Source organism: Solanum dulcamara, chromosome 5 (genome assembly GCF_947179165.1).
Source record: "Solanum dulcamara chromosome 5, daSolDulc1.2, whole genome shotgun sequence".
Classification (NCBI taxonomy): Eukaryota; Viridiplantae; Streptophyta; class Magnoliopsida; order Solanales; family Solanaceae; genus Solanum; species Solanum dulcamara.
The window spans coordinates 68,220,299-68,234,193 of NC_077241.1; the positions used below are offsets into that span (position 1 = coordinate 68,220,299).

General features: G+C 34.9%; 1 protein-coding gene across 1 annotated transcript; it reads left to right on the top strand.

The window, feature by feature from the left end:
- Positions 1–5,518: 5,518 nt before the first annotated feature.
- On the top strand, positions 5,519–13,583 carry LOC129889470 (uncharacterized). The gene is made up of 4 exons (XM_055964770.1): positions 5,519–7,247; positions 10,279–10,358; positions 12,612–12,876; positions 12,976–13,583. The coding sequence occupies exons 1-4, from the start codon at positions 6,485–6,487 to the stop codon at positions 13,245–13,247; spliced, it is 1,380 nt and encodes a 459-aa protein (XP_055820745.1). The 5' UTR covers positions 5,519–6,484; the 3' UTR covers positions 13,248–13,583.
- The last annotated feature ends 312 nt before the right edge of the window (positions 13,584–13,895 follow it).

Sequence of the window (13,895 nt, forward strand, 5' to 3'; positions counted from 1 at the left end):
GGCTAGCCTGAATAATTTTTTGTCCCCACCTTTCTCTTCTGGTTCAACATAAAAATGTTCAAAAGCTGCCATTTTTGCCGTTGCAACCGCCGACTTCGCCTCCTTCCTCGCTATCTTATACAGTTCTCCATTCGTCCACTTCTCCACCTCATCCTTGCTCTCCATCAACTTAGCATACGCCACCTTTTTTGCTTCCACTTTCCCTTGCACTTCTCCATTCCACCACTAGTCCCCTCGATGCCGACTACGACTACTTGTCGAGACTCCTAGCACTTCCCTTGCTACAGCCCTAATATAACTAGCTGTCCTATCCCACATATCGTTCGCATCCTCACTACTATCCCAGGCCCCTATATCCTTCAATTTCTCTCCCATCTCAAGGGCACTAACCGTTGTCAAGCTCCCCCATCTGATCCTAGGTCGTTCTTCCCCGACCCTCCTCGTCCTTGTCATCTTTATCCCTAAATCCATCACTAAGAGCTTATGTCGGGTTGTAAGGTTGTCGATCGGGATGACCTTACAGTCTTTGCACAAACCCTTATCATCCTTCCTGAGGAGTAAAAAATCTATCTGAGTTTTAGCCACTGAACTACGGAAGGTTACCAAGTGGTCCTCCTTCTTTGGGAAACTCGAGTTGGCTATTACCAACCCGAAAGCTCTTGCGAAATCCAACAGTGCGGTTCCTCCTCCATTTCTGTCCCCGAAGCCAAAGCCCCCATGCACATCATCATACCCTCACGAAATAGATCCGATGTGCCCATTGAAATCCCCTCCCACGACAAGCTTCTCAGTAGGTGGTATGTCTCTCACTAACTCGTCCAACTCCTCCCAAAAACGCCTCTTATCCTCCTCGCATAAGCCCGCTTACGGCGCATAAGCACTAATAACGTTCAACGTGATCCCTTCAACGACCATTTTAATCGACATCATCCTATCATTGACTCTCCTAACCTCCACCACCTGATCCCTTAAATCACTGTCTATTAAAATGCCTACCCCATTTCTATACTTCGATTTACCAGAAAACCAAAGCTTATACCCGTCTACCTCCTTAGCTTTAGAGCCGACCCATTTTGTCTCCTGGACACAGGCTATATTAATCTTCCTCCTCTTTAGAATCTTAACCAGTTCTATCGATTTACCCGTTAACGTCCCAATGTTCCAAGAACCTATTCTCAGTCTAGACGCTCCTTTAACCCACTTACCTCTCCTTACCCTCGTCCCCGTCCATGAGCGAGAACATGACCCTAGTCTACCATCACTATCCAAAGCCACGAAAATGCGTATGAACTAATAAATTATTCGGGGGTTTAAAATCGGCAAAATGTAACTACAAGTATATGAACAAAGGATAGAATATAAAGATATAAAAACCGGAGGTACCAACTCTGGTAGAAATGAACCTGGTTGCCGCCGGAAAATACTGCTCACGTCGGAGTACTGTTCACGTCGGCGTACTTAGTTGAGTTGCAGCGGTTGTTCGTCACCGAAAATACAGATCTGTACACCTGAAAGAAAAAAAAAAATCCCGGAAAAACTAGAGCTTCGCCGGAAAAACTGGAGCTTCGCCGGAAAAACTTGAGATCTATTTCAGCAGTAATAATAATATTATTATGGCAATGAGTATGCCATAATATTTTTTAAACAAAATAAGATACAATATATATAATATTAATGAACTTAAAGTGAATCCTAATTTAAATAAAAGAAACATAATTATGGCTATCCTAACTCAACAGAAGTTGTATTCAATGATAATTACAATAATTTTTAGTTTTCTCAAAAATTAAATAGTACTATTTCATATAATCCTAAATATTAAAATAATAATTATATGATAATAACTTGAGGAAATAGTAAAAAATGATTTTGTTTAAAGAAGAATATTTTATAATAAAGGCAAAAAGTTCAAACAATATTATTAAGGACATTTGTACTTTAATATAGTATATATATATCCTCACTTTCTTTAATTGTAAGTAATTGATATACTAGTGTCACGTTGAAATATATTCAACCTAGTGTGTGTTTGGAAGTATCTTATCATATATTTAATAGAATACCTATAAAAATGAATTAAAAAAAACTCGATAAAAATTCAAACGATGAAAATCGACTTAATTGATTTGATTTCAACATTTAAATATTTAGTTTCATGGATTTTGTTTAGTGAAAAATCGACCCAAACTTAATCACCTCTAGACATGTGACATGCCTATGCAATATTTATAAACTTGTCAATTTTCACATGTTTAAATGATGAAGAAAATAAACAATGACAATACACTCAAAACTAAATCAATTATTATTTTCAAAATTAATGGCATCATCATAAATTAAAAATATAAATATAATTATAATACCCTTAATTATCAATATATAAAAACACTCAATATCATCTTCAAATTCTTACAACATATCTTTTTTTCTATAGATATTAGTTCTAGAAAATAAGACTTGATACATTAAATAAGGGGGCCAAACCCACCGGTGGCCCCCTAAAGTTGGCACCAACTTTCACTTAGACATCTAAACTAGGCTTTGTTCATTTTGGACACCTCAAATAAGGCTCCGATGTGTCATTTTGACACTTTGTGCTGACTTGACACATTGCGTGTGCTGCACCCATTTTAAGCGCGTGATAAAACGTTTTTTTCTTTAATTTTTTTTTTGTTGTTCTTCTTCTTCTTCATTTCTGCCATCATTTCTTCTTCTTCTTCTTCATTGCATGTTCTTCTTTTACAAATCCATTTTACAAAACACAATCTTTCTCCATTTTCTTCAACACCCATTTGCCCAAAACCCATAAATTCCCCTCCCCCAATCTCTACAGAAGATTCAAGAATCGTTGATAGATTTGTTCACATATTCACTAAGCCTCTTGATTCATCAAAAAACCAAGAACTTGATGAGTTGGGTTCAAAGATTACTACTTGTATTGTCGAAGTTGTTTTTACAAACCTGAGAAATTGGAGAATAACTCATTTGTTTTTTAATTGGACTTCGAATTTTATTGTGGGTTCTTTAAGGTTTGAATTCTTTAACAATTTCAAAAAAATAATTATAGATTTGTATTAATCTTGCCGGAAAAAATGGAGGTTCGTCGGAATTTTTGATCCAATTTGATTTATATTTTTTTTTTCCTGAAACTTGGTTCTGCAATGTCTTCTCCCAAAATTGTCTATAGACCAAATGAAAATTACACCTTTCCAGCATTTCAAACTGAAAAAATGGACGTTGTGCCAGATAGAGATTCACAAAAGCTAAACACGACAAAATGCAGCCTCAATAACAAATTCCTCACCGATGACACAGTGTCAGATACACTATGTCTTCCTCCTTAGGCTCTTCCTTAACTTCTTCAACTTGTGTTTGTTCATCACCTTCTTACTCTTCTTCTTCACACTATCAGCCCAAATCTTATGTGACTCGTCATCAACAACGTTATATTCCTCAGATGAAATCAATCCATTTTGAGAAACTGGATTTAGAAAATGCCCCAAAAAAAAGCTTGGGTAAAACCCAACATTCGGTTTCGAATCTGATGTTCCTCCTTGAAGAAAACATGGAATTTGACTAATCCTACTAGAAGAAGGATGATGGAACATAGGTGAAGTAGGTGTAGGTTTAGAGTTGAGGATTGTGGTGATTCTTGCGGCTGATAGAAATTGATTTTGTAGAGATTTCCGAAGAATTGAAGCCATTAGAGGCTAACAATTGCTAGATTTGATTTATATTTTTATTTTCTCTTTAGATAATAGTTGTTAATTTTTATTTTTTTTAAAAATTATTATTTGGATAAAAAAAATGCCACGTGTCATCAAATTATTGATCATTTTTGACACGTCAGGCGAGTGTATTACACACATTTAATATATTTTGGTGATTGTCAAAAAAGTGTCAAAATGACACATCAGAGTCTTACTTGAGGTGTCTAAAATGAACAAAGCCTAGTTTAGGTGTCTAAGTGAAGTTGGTGCCAACTTTAGGGGGCCATCGATGGGTTTGGCCAATAAGGGGCTACATAATTTACAGAGATAAGTGTCAAAAACATACCTAAACTGTTCCTTTTTTTGAGTTTCATACCTAAATTATTGAAAGTGTGAGTTTCTTACATAAACTATCACTTATTAGTTTGAGAAACACACTTCATTGATGTGTGTAATACAGTATCTCTACTGCCTCTATTTTTTTTTTTAAAACCTTGCCACATGACATTTCACATGGATAAAATATTTCACCTTAGCAAAAATTAGATAAACTATTAATATTAGTTAAAAGTTAAAGATTAAAGTATTTTTATCTCCAAAAAGAAATTATTTTTTTAAAAAATAAATTTTAAAATATTTTGCTTACGCACTTCACCACCTCTCCCCCCCGCCCCCTATCCTTTTATTTTAATTTTTTTTAGATTTCTTTAATAAAATATTTTTAAAAAATTCATACTTCACCCCCTCCCCCCATTTCTTTCTAAAAATTATTATTATTTTTATTTTTTAAAAAAGTTTAATTATATCAACCCCATCTAACCATCCGCTCTTAATTTATATATATATTTTTTAGAAAAAAAATTTCGTTTTGTGTTAGATATGTATATATATTTTTAGGGAAATATTTTTTTCCTACTTGAGTACCTAATATAACAGAAATATAAATTTATTTTAAGAAAAGTATTGTGGGAAGTAAAAAATATTTTTCTAGAATTATATGTATATATCTAACACAAAACGAGAAAAAAAATTGAAAGCAAAAGGTTAGATAGGGCGGGCTAGAATTTTTGTTTTTTTAAAAAATATGTAAATTATTATTTAGAGTGGGGAGATGAAGTAAGATTTATTTTTATTTTTATTTTTTTATAAAAGAAATTTAATAAATAAAAGCAAAACTAAAAAAAATGGATGGGTTGGAGGTGGGGTCGGGTGGGGGTTATGGTGAGAGAAATTAGTGGAGTGAGGTAAGAAGAATATTTTATATTTTATAATTTTTTTTGGATCGAGTATAGTAATACTTTAATCTTAATTTTAACTAATTCTAATAATTTATTTAATTTTTATTAATATGAAATATTTTATCCACGTGGAGTGTAATAAGACAATTTTTTTTAAATAATAGAGAAAGTGTAGTATACACACCGAGACTGAAATAAAAGAGAGATATGTTTCTCAAGCTAATAAATGATAGTTCACTTTATCTCTAATTTATACTACCTCCATTTCATATTACTAAAAATATTTATCTCATATTACTTGATCACTTACTAAATCAAGATATAATTAATTAATTTTTTCCTATTTTACCCCTATAATAAACATGATCTTTTGAATGTAAATAGTTTCCAATACTAGTTATTTCTATACTTTATGTATATTACATTGATATAAATAAAAGACAAAATATTAAAGTCTTTTAATATATTAATAATTTCTTAATTATGGTGTAAAATTGAAAGTGCTTTATGAGTAGCATTAAATTCTATTCTCAATTTTCCTACGGCAAAAGTAATGCAGTTTTGATTCAATTTTAACTGAAGCTCCACTCAAAAAATTACCTATTCGATAAATCCGCTCGTACTGCAACATTACAAGAAAGAAGCAGAAAATTCAGGGGTTGTATTCTATGGAACACAGGCTAGAAATGTGGTATTCCTTTTTCTCTTTTACAAATTTTATACGTTGGGTTGGTGAACATACATATCGGGTTGCTACTGGGCAACAGTTTTCTTTAAAAAAATCAGAACAATTGTTAAAAAAATTCAACTGACAATCGCAGGTGATGACAGAAATAACAAGAACCTTCAAAGAAACTTCCCAATATGTGGAAAAGTCATTATCTTTATCTGACCAATTGATCCTTTCTTGTTTTCTCCACTAATCTTTTTTGTCATTTCTTGATTCTTTCTGAAAAGAATCGCGTACAGAAATCATTTTATTTGGGCCTATTTTGTTCATTTTTCATCTCTTACCCAAACAGATGTGTTTTTGGGTGACCCTAATTAGCTCGGAATTGAAGTGTAGTTTTGTTTGCTTTGGTGGGTTTTGATTGTGTTAATCATATGTCTTTATTGAGGATATCTTAACAAGGTGAAGCTTTTGGCTTTGTGGGTGTGTATGATTTCTTCTCAGATGCAATTGGATAATGAGGTATTGGGGTGATTGTGCTTATTCTTCTTGGTGAGCCTGTGATGAGATTGAATTCCTCATTTGCATGAATTCCTTAGAGGGGAAAATGTTAATGTGTTTAGCATGATTTTTCTTTTTTGGGGAAATACTGATAGTGCTGTTTTCATGAGTTCTTTACATTTCTGCCTATCTTGATCTGGATCAATATTGCTGGTTTAGTTCCTTGTGTTCGAATTGTTTCTGGGGAAAAAGTATATAAAGTGGGAAATTTCTGGTAGTTTAGGTAGATATCCACATTGAATATTGTTTAGGTCATAGAGGGTTGTTTCACTATTAGCTGGATTAAACAAGTTGGCTGAAGAGTGATGGATCTTAGTCGCGAAGATCTGAATGTTGAGGCAGAAGGAGAAAGTGAGGAAATAGATAGAGAACCAACCTCACGAGCACATATTAGGGACAATGGTTACAATAACTCTCGATATTCTGGTGCTGTAAGGCAAAAAGCTTATATCTTTGATGGAGAAGGGAGTTATTTTAATAAGGAATGGGATTTAACAGAGGGTAGAGGCAAAGAATTTTGTTGGTACCATGTTGAGCTTCCAAAGTGGAACCAGAGACTCTCACAATCAGCACAATATCTTATTGATGTACTCTGCCCCCCTATGAAGCTCCAAGACATTTTGTCACTTGTTAGCAATGGACCCTTTTGTGGGCATGTAGATGGGGCTCTTGTGTTTCGAGTTAATTCGCCTGGCCCTGCATCCAGCAAATTTACATTTAGAATTGCAGCAAGAGTTACCGAGAATTCAGTGATCACCGTGTCATTAGGCCGTGTTCCTAGATTGGGTTTCTCCCCGGTAAATCAATCCCTTCTCTCAGAGGTTCCCATTGTGGAAAGTCCAAATTCTTGTGGTGGAGAAATGAAGGAAAGGGGTGGGACTGTTATCAGGGAGCATGTTCTTGATTTTCTGTTGATGATGAATCATTCTGAGGAAGGTGATAATCCTGTACCTAAATCTGTGTCCAATCTGGTTGTTCACATCATAGACACACATGTGGATCACCTTCAAGATGTCGTGACGAAGTTGGAGATTGAGTTGGACTCAATGGAGCTGGAAATTGACAAAGGTACATCTCTCTGTCTCTCTCTCTCTCTCTATATATCATTGTGGCCGTACTAGGTGACTTGGCAGTTTGCAACTCTCATTGGCTAAGAAAATCACTTTTTTTCTCTTCTTTTTTTCCTCATTATTCTTAGGTTTTCTTATTTAAAAAGTCTAAAAGTGCCCAAGTATTTACTCAATTAGGGGGAAAGCAATTGTTCAAGCAAAAACCAAAATGAAAATACATTAGTTTTCAAGATGTTGCATTTTTCAGACTCTTCATATTCTCTAGCTCCTGCCTTTTTAATGGAAGTGATCCTCTGCAATTATGTTTTATGAGGTCCTATTACTTGGTCATGAGTTTTGCATGTGCTTTGTGAAGGTTGCATCTTAAGATATGTTAAAGTCTTGTGCTTATATATGTTACTGCATATGCAGAGCAATTCATTCATGCTGTTTGCTTGACAGTGATTTTGGTGCTGGCTACGTTTAAGAGTTATCTGTGAAATGAAATTTATGTTGAAGAGCTGAATTGATTGGATGTTTTATTCATCTGTTAGGGAAGCTATGTACAGAAGTACTCAATGGATGTTAGGAAGTTTTTTTCCTCTTCTCTTGAGGAATCTTATTGAGACTTGTAGGTATCTCTTCTGCCTGGTTTACTACAACTGTATGTACTAAAAGTAAAAAAAGTAACTATTTTAGGCAACATGTTTCATCTATATTTGGTAGTCAAGTATTCTTGGTATACCCAACCAATTTTTGTTTATAACTTTAGACTTATATGATCCAGTTTTGTTGACGTGTTAATTTGCAGCCATCCAGGCTCTCAACAAAGTGACAGAAAGATCTGTAGTCATGGTTTAGTTAGGTAGCTATTTCCTACGAGACTATTGGTTTGAAAATATTGTTGTTCTCTGTGATGAATATTGAATTCTATGCTTTATGCATCTATTATCACCTTTTAATTCTCCAAGCAGATACGACTGCTCTGGAATTTCAAGATCTAACATTGTACTTTCAGGAATTGGTTTTATGTGTTATCTTCCCTCTATCTTTTCATATTTTTTGATTCCTCCCTATTTCTTGATGTCTGAAGTTGAAGGAAGGTACAGGATGAGTGTAACTTTTGAATGAGGGAGTGGGATCTTTATTCATGACATTATGGTTCTCTGTTTTCATTCTCAAGCACTATAAGCTGGTTAGTTATCTGGTCAATAAAAAATGCTTACGTATTTTCTTTGATATCACCAAGGTCAAACACAATGGTAATGGTTCGAAATCAACCTTAGAAAGTAGAGATATCAACATATTTCACATAATTACGTCGGATATGATTGATCCAGATTAAAGGTGAATGACATAGTAGTTTCATCTTGTGGTTTGTTTACTATTGATATTTTGTTGCAAATTAATACTTATATGAAAAATATATGTTGTAGTTTAAATATGTCGTTTTTTTTGGTTGTGTTTGTATCTGTTGTTTCTTCTTTCATTTTATATTAAAAAGTCAATGCACCATTATAACTCACACTTCTTCATCTCCATAACTTCCACTTCTTATAACACCCACAACTATTCTATGCCTTTCATGTCCATAACTCTCAAATATTGTGATTAAGTTTAGGACACCTAATGATGTTCCTCCATGTATGCTTATATAATTTCATTTGAGTAATTCCATGACTAATACTTCTCTCCGCCTTCATCTATAATTTTATTTTAGGCCTTTTTGTCCCTTAATAACTTAGGACTAATTATCTCAACTAGTTATGTTGACTTCGAAAATTGGAGCTCTTTGTTCTTTTAATCATTTAATGAGGATAAAAATCAAATGGTAGAGATGTTTTGTTAGAAGGGAGAAGACAATTGGAAAAGTTTAGAAGGAGGGCCAAAGTAAATGAAAGAGGTCAGTAGGCAAACAAGGAGAAAACAACACTCTTAATTTATCTCCAAATGATAAGAGATTTTTCTAGAATTTGCTTTGTTCCCGTCAAGTTATAAATGTTGTCGGTCGCTAATGTGAAATTATGTATGCAGAGAGTGTTGGAGCTAATCAGAAAAAGTTATTTTTTGATTTAATCTATTCACAAAATTAAGTTTTGTATGTATACATGAATTTTTTTTCCTGTCGAGGCCAATTTACAAAAAAGATTTAAGTATTTTGACATTTATAGTATTTTTTCTGCAGGCAACGTGACTAGTTTTCTTTATGAATGTTAGATTGGGAAAAATGTTGTTTCAATTTTTGTGATTTTCCTTCTTCTCTCGTGTAATATGAAATTACCATTTCATTCTGCGTTTGGAGATGGAAAACACATTTCATCACATAAGATTCAGGGAATAGTTGTGACCTGACAGAACATTGTCAACTAGTGATGCCAGTCAACATGATGAATGATTCCTTTTGATGGACACGCCATGTTTAACTTGTCGAAGTAATCTTTGTTTCAAATTTCAATCCTCATTGTAATTCTATTTGGAAGCTACTTGCACATTCATATTTGCAGTAGGAGTAAAAATTTCAGATACTAGTGCATATATATACACACACACACATATATTGGGATCAGGAGACTAGAATTTTAATTTTTGAGATCGAAAAGATAAAGAAGTTTTCCTGAATTACATTATGAGGGATAGCCTAATAGTGAAGACTCTTCAACTCTGACCAAGGTTGGGGGTTTGAGTTACCAAGGGAGCGAAAATGGGAGAGAGACACTGTTTGGTTCCCAAGTGCGAGAGGTTTGGGAGGGAGGTGGGTTTACCATATCAACAAAAGGTGACTAGAAAATGTCACTATTACTTCCTAAAATGTAAATGCTAAGACCACTCATGAAATTTCTTCATCATCTTACTCTCTCACCCCAATGCAAAAGTGCACAATTATTCCAGAATTGCATATTTTTTATCTTTGATTTAGTGGGTTTGTGATGCTTTATGGAGAAAAAATAAATTCCTTATGTATTTAATTCCTAAAATCATCTTCAGATTTTATTAATTTTGTTGAAGTTCATTGTAGATTATGAATGACTTCTTTTCTTCTTTGACTGCAGGCGGTTTTGCTTTAAAGAAACAATTGCTGGATGATAGAAGATTTCCGAAGATGCATCTTGACCTGCAGCGCCTCCTCCAGGTAGTTCTACATTCCTGTCAATCTGACATGAAAGGGAAAGAAAGGAGTAGTTATTCTCCCTGTTTACATTTGCCTTCATTAATAATTTGTTTTCAATTAAAAAAAGCGCCGGACTTCGTTATAACTAAAAAGAGAAGTACACTTTCTTAACTAGCACAAAATGTTCGCCATTTTTGTTAGCTTTTAGCAACTATTGAGGAAGAAGTTTGGATTGGTTTAATATGATCCTCTCTGTTTTCATACTGTTTTGCCTAGTGCTCTAGATTCTTTCATTCCTTCATGTATTTTGTTCTTTTTCTTTATTTACCCCATTTCCCTTTGTTTATGAAATTGTTACTCCTATTAAACAACTAGTTTCATGTCGATGCTTCCTAGTGTGGTGGGTGGGTGAAGGGGATGTGGAACGTTGTCAGGTTCCTTGACCTGGATGGCAAAGTGGATTAATGCTCAAGGAGACTAAAGAAAGATTTTACACTCCATCCAAGCTAGTACTTGATAAAGTCGAGGGTGAGAAATAGATGAGTAGAAGTAAAAGAGGTAGGTCTGATTGTTACCAGTTACTTCTCCTAAACATTATCACTTCTTTATAACTCGAAGCCTTTGTTGCAGATGCTATTCCAATATAGTTTTTGTTGTACGTTATCTTCTTGATGCTCCATTTCCTTTTTCTTAAGTCTTCTTCTTCACCATTTCCTTACATATTGATCAAACCCAATCAAATGAAAGAAAAACCAAGTACAGAATATAAGTGTTGCAAGGAGAATCACAAACAGTATTAAGTGGCACAAATGCATTCTGAAAATGAGGAGATAAGAGGCAAAGTATATTCATGATATTAGGTTTTATTTCTTTTGCTATGTGCATGCCACTCCTTGCTTGCTGAGAGGCGTACCAGCGATTTGTTCCTGTTAGAGTGGGTTAGAGTCCAACATTGGTTACGAACGGACCGGTGGTCTCCTTATACTGCTATATAGACTTGGGCAGTTCTCCCCTCAAAAGATAGCTTTTGGTCTTGAGTTAGGCTCAAGTACCATATCTTACATGGTGTCAAAGCAAGGTCCGTTCCTGTTTGGGCCTCCATGTTATGTTGTCCATGCTCCCTTTGGCGGTCTGGGTGTGCAGAGGGTGTTAGAGTGAGTTAGAGTCCCACATTGGTTGGGCAACCGGCTGATGGTCTTCTTATATGGACTTGGACAATCCTATCCGTAAGGGCTGGTTTTTGGAGTTGAGTTAGGCCCAAGTGCTATATCTTACAGTTACCTAAGTCGCCTTATCCTTATTAACGTAGGGCAATAGAAGAATGACATTCTTGATTGCATTCTGCCATGACAAAAAAAGTCAGTTCGTTTGAACTTATGTAAGCGGACGGAAAGACTAAGGATGTCTTATACTTCTTTTAAGGAGAAAATTCTTACACTTCAATTATTGGTTGACTGACCTGTTTTGTGAAGTTTCTAGGTGTTGATTTTTAAACAACTTAACTGACTGGGATAGCCAATGATGATGGGGTTAAAGGAAAAAGTAAGACGATATGCCAATCTCATATATAGGCATTTGAGATCCAGTTTCATATATTCTTCTTTAATGCATGTCAGTGAGTGCTCTCTGCATTCTGATCATTGACTCCCTGCATCACAAAGACATGCAATAAAACTATTCTGAGAGAAAAAGTAATTTCGAAGGAAATAGAATGAATCAAAGCAAGATAGAAGAGTTGCAGAAAGACTAATACAGTAGTGCTAGAAGGAACTTTTATGACTATTAACTGGAGGCAAAAATTAAATGTTGAAGGCAGAAACTGAGGATAAAGTACATTATTGCTATATATATATATGACACATGATTATGTGGGAGTTATGAACCATGAGACTGGAAGGCAAAAAGAGGTTAAGAATTTGATCAGCCCTTGCTAGAGGGAACAGAGACTTTAACCCCAGTGACTAGCATCTTGCAATGAGCCAAAGACTTCTGTAGGTTTCTGAGCATGAACTATTATCTTCCCACTTTTCCTGGATTTCTTGTAATTTTCTTGATTTAGTTCCATTATGGAAGGCAATAGTTTAATCCAAAGTACCTTGTTCATCCATGTCAAAAAAAAGAAGTACCATGCTTGCTCATTCCGGTCATGCAATTGGCGGTAAAATTTCATATACTATATCTATTAATTTCTCCTATTCATTAAGTTTTCATGAGATTCCAGATGTATATCTTAGATTCTAAAGACATATTTGATCTTAATTACTCTTGTTGCAGGTGATTGCACACGGGGAGCAAGTATTTCCACGAGTTAAGGAGAAATGTTCTTCAAAAGGTTGGTTTGCCAGCGATGATATCAACTCACTTGAGGAGTTAATTGGTCGGCTGAGAAGACTGAAGGAGAATGTTGGATTTATCGCCAATCGTGTCACAGCAATTCAGGCAGGTCTTGACAGTTGGCAGTCTGAACAGATAAATAAAAAACTTTACTATCTTTCCTTCCTCTCCATCGTCTTTCTTCCCTTGTCGGTAGTAACTGGAGGTGAACTTCTTAAGGAACTTGTTTCATAATCCAAGTCATTTTTATCATTTCATAGTTGACAAACATCTGGCATCACTTACATTGTCTGCTATGTTGTAGTGTTCGGGATGAATGTTGGAGGTGTTCCTTGGACCAACCAAAGAGAACCTGAGTTGAAGGAGGGTTTCCGCAATGTTATGTTGTTATGTGTGGTTCTGCTACTGTTGGTTCTTCTCTGCTTCCTTTTTCCAGCACTTTATAGTCATATAATGGCTTGGAAGAGAAGGCGAGACATGAAAAGAAATTGGTCCCTCAACCGGAGATCCTTCCTTAGAAGAAGTACAGGCGTTAGGGAAAGAAATGAAAAGGGAGGTTACTTGAGACTATACTGAGATGAAAGTGGTAGGCAAATCGAAACTGCAGATGTTTTCTGCTTCTCCCTTCACATCTTTCTCCAACATGAATCAATTTTGGCAATAATTCTGGCTTGGTAAGATTTCTCCTTTCGCGAGATACATACACTCTTCAAGCTAGTCCTTATTGTTCCTTAAAAACGCAAATTCCCGCACAATTGTAATGTTGCTTCGAAATGCGATGGATGTAATAGCAAGTTGAAGAAGAGCCAATGTTTTCCCACTTCCTTTCTTTGTTTCACCAACTCTTGTGCTTGTATAGAGAATTCTTTTGTTATTACAATGTGTCAATTCTTTCTTTTTGATTTTTTTCTCTATTCCTTTTTTTGTTCTAGTTCATCGATAAATGTAAAAAATTATCCATTTGCAACGTTAGAACAATTACCATTTCAGCTGACCAGCAACACACACAAGTTTGTGCCTGTATTATACTAATTAAACTTTTATTAATTCTGATGATGACAACTTTCACCTGTTTGAAACGTCTTTCAATGTCAAAAGTAATTTAGTAGCACTAGTTTTTATAAGCCTATGGTAATAGTAAACTACTGAATAATGTCTAGAGATGCTTACTTGCTTTGTTCAATTTTGTAATCCAAATGACTGACAAAACATGTAGTGAATACC

Excerpts from the sequence above, each read along its gene's own strand:
- LOC129889470 (XM_055964770.1), top strand. The coding sequence starts at position 6,485 with ATGGATCTTAGTCGCGAAGATCTGAATGTTGAGGCAGAAGGAGAAAGT. Across the intron at positions 10,359-12,611 it reads ACCTGCAGCGCCTCCTCCAG|GTGATTGCACACGGGGAGCA; the intron begins GTAGTTCTACAT and ends CTCTTGTTGCAG. Across the intron at positions 12,877-12,975 it reads CTTGTCGGTAGTAACTGGAG|TGTTCGGGATGAATGTTGGA; the intron begins GTGAACTTCTTA and ends GCTATGTTGTAG.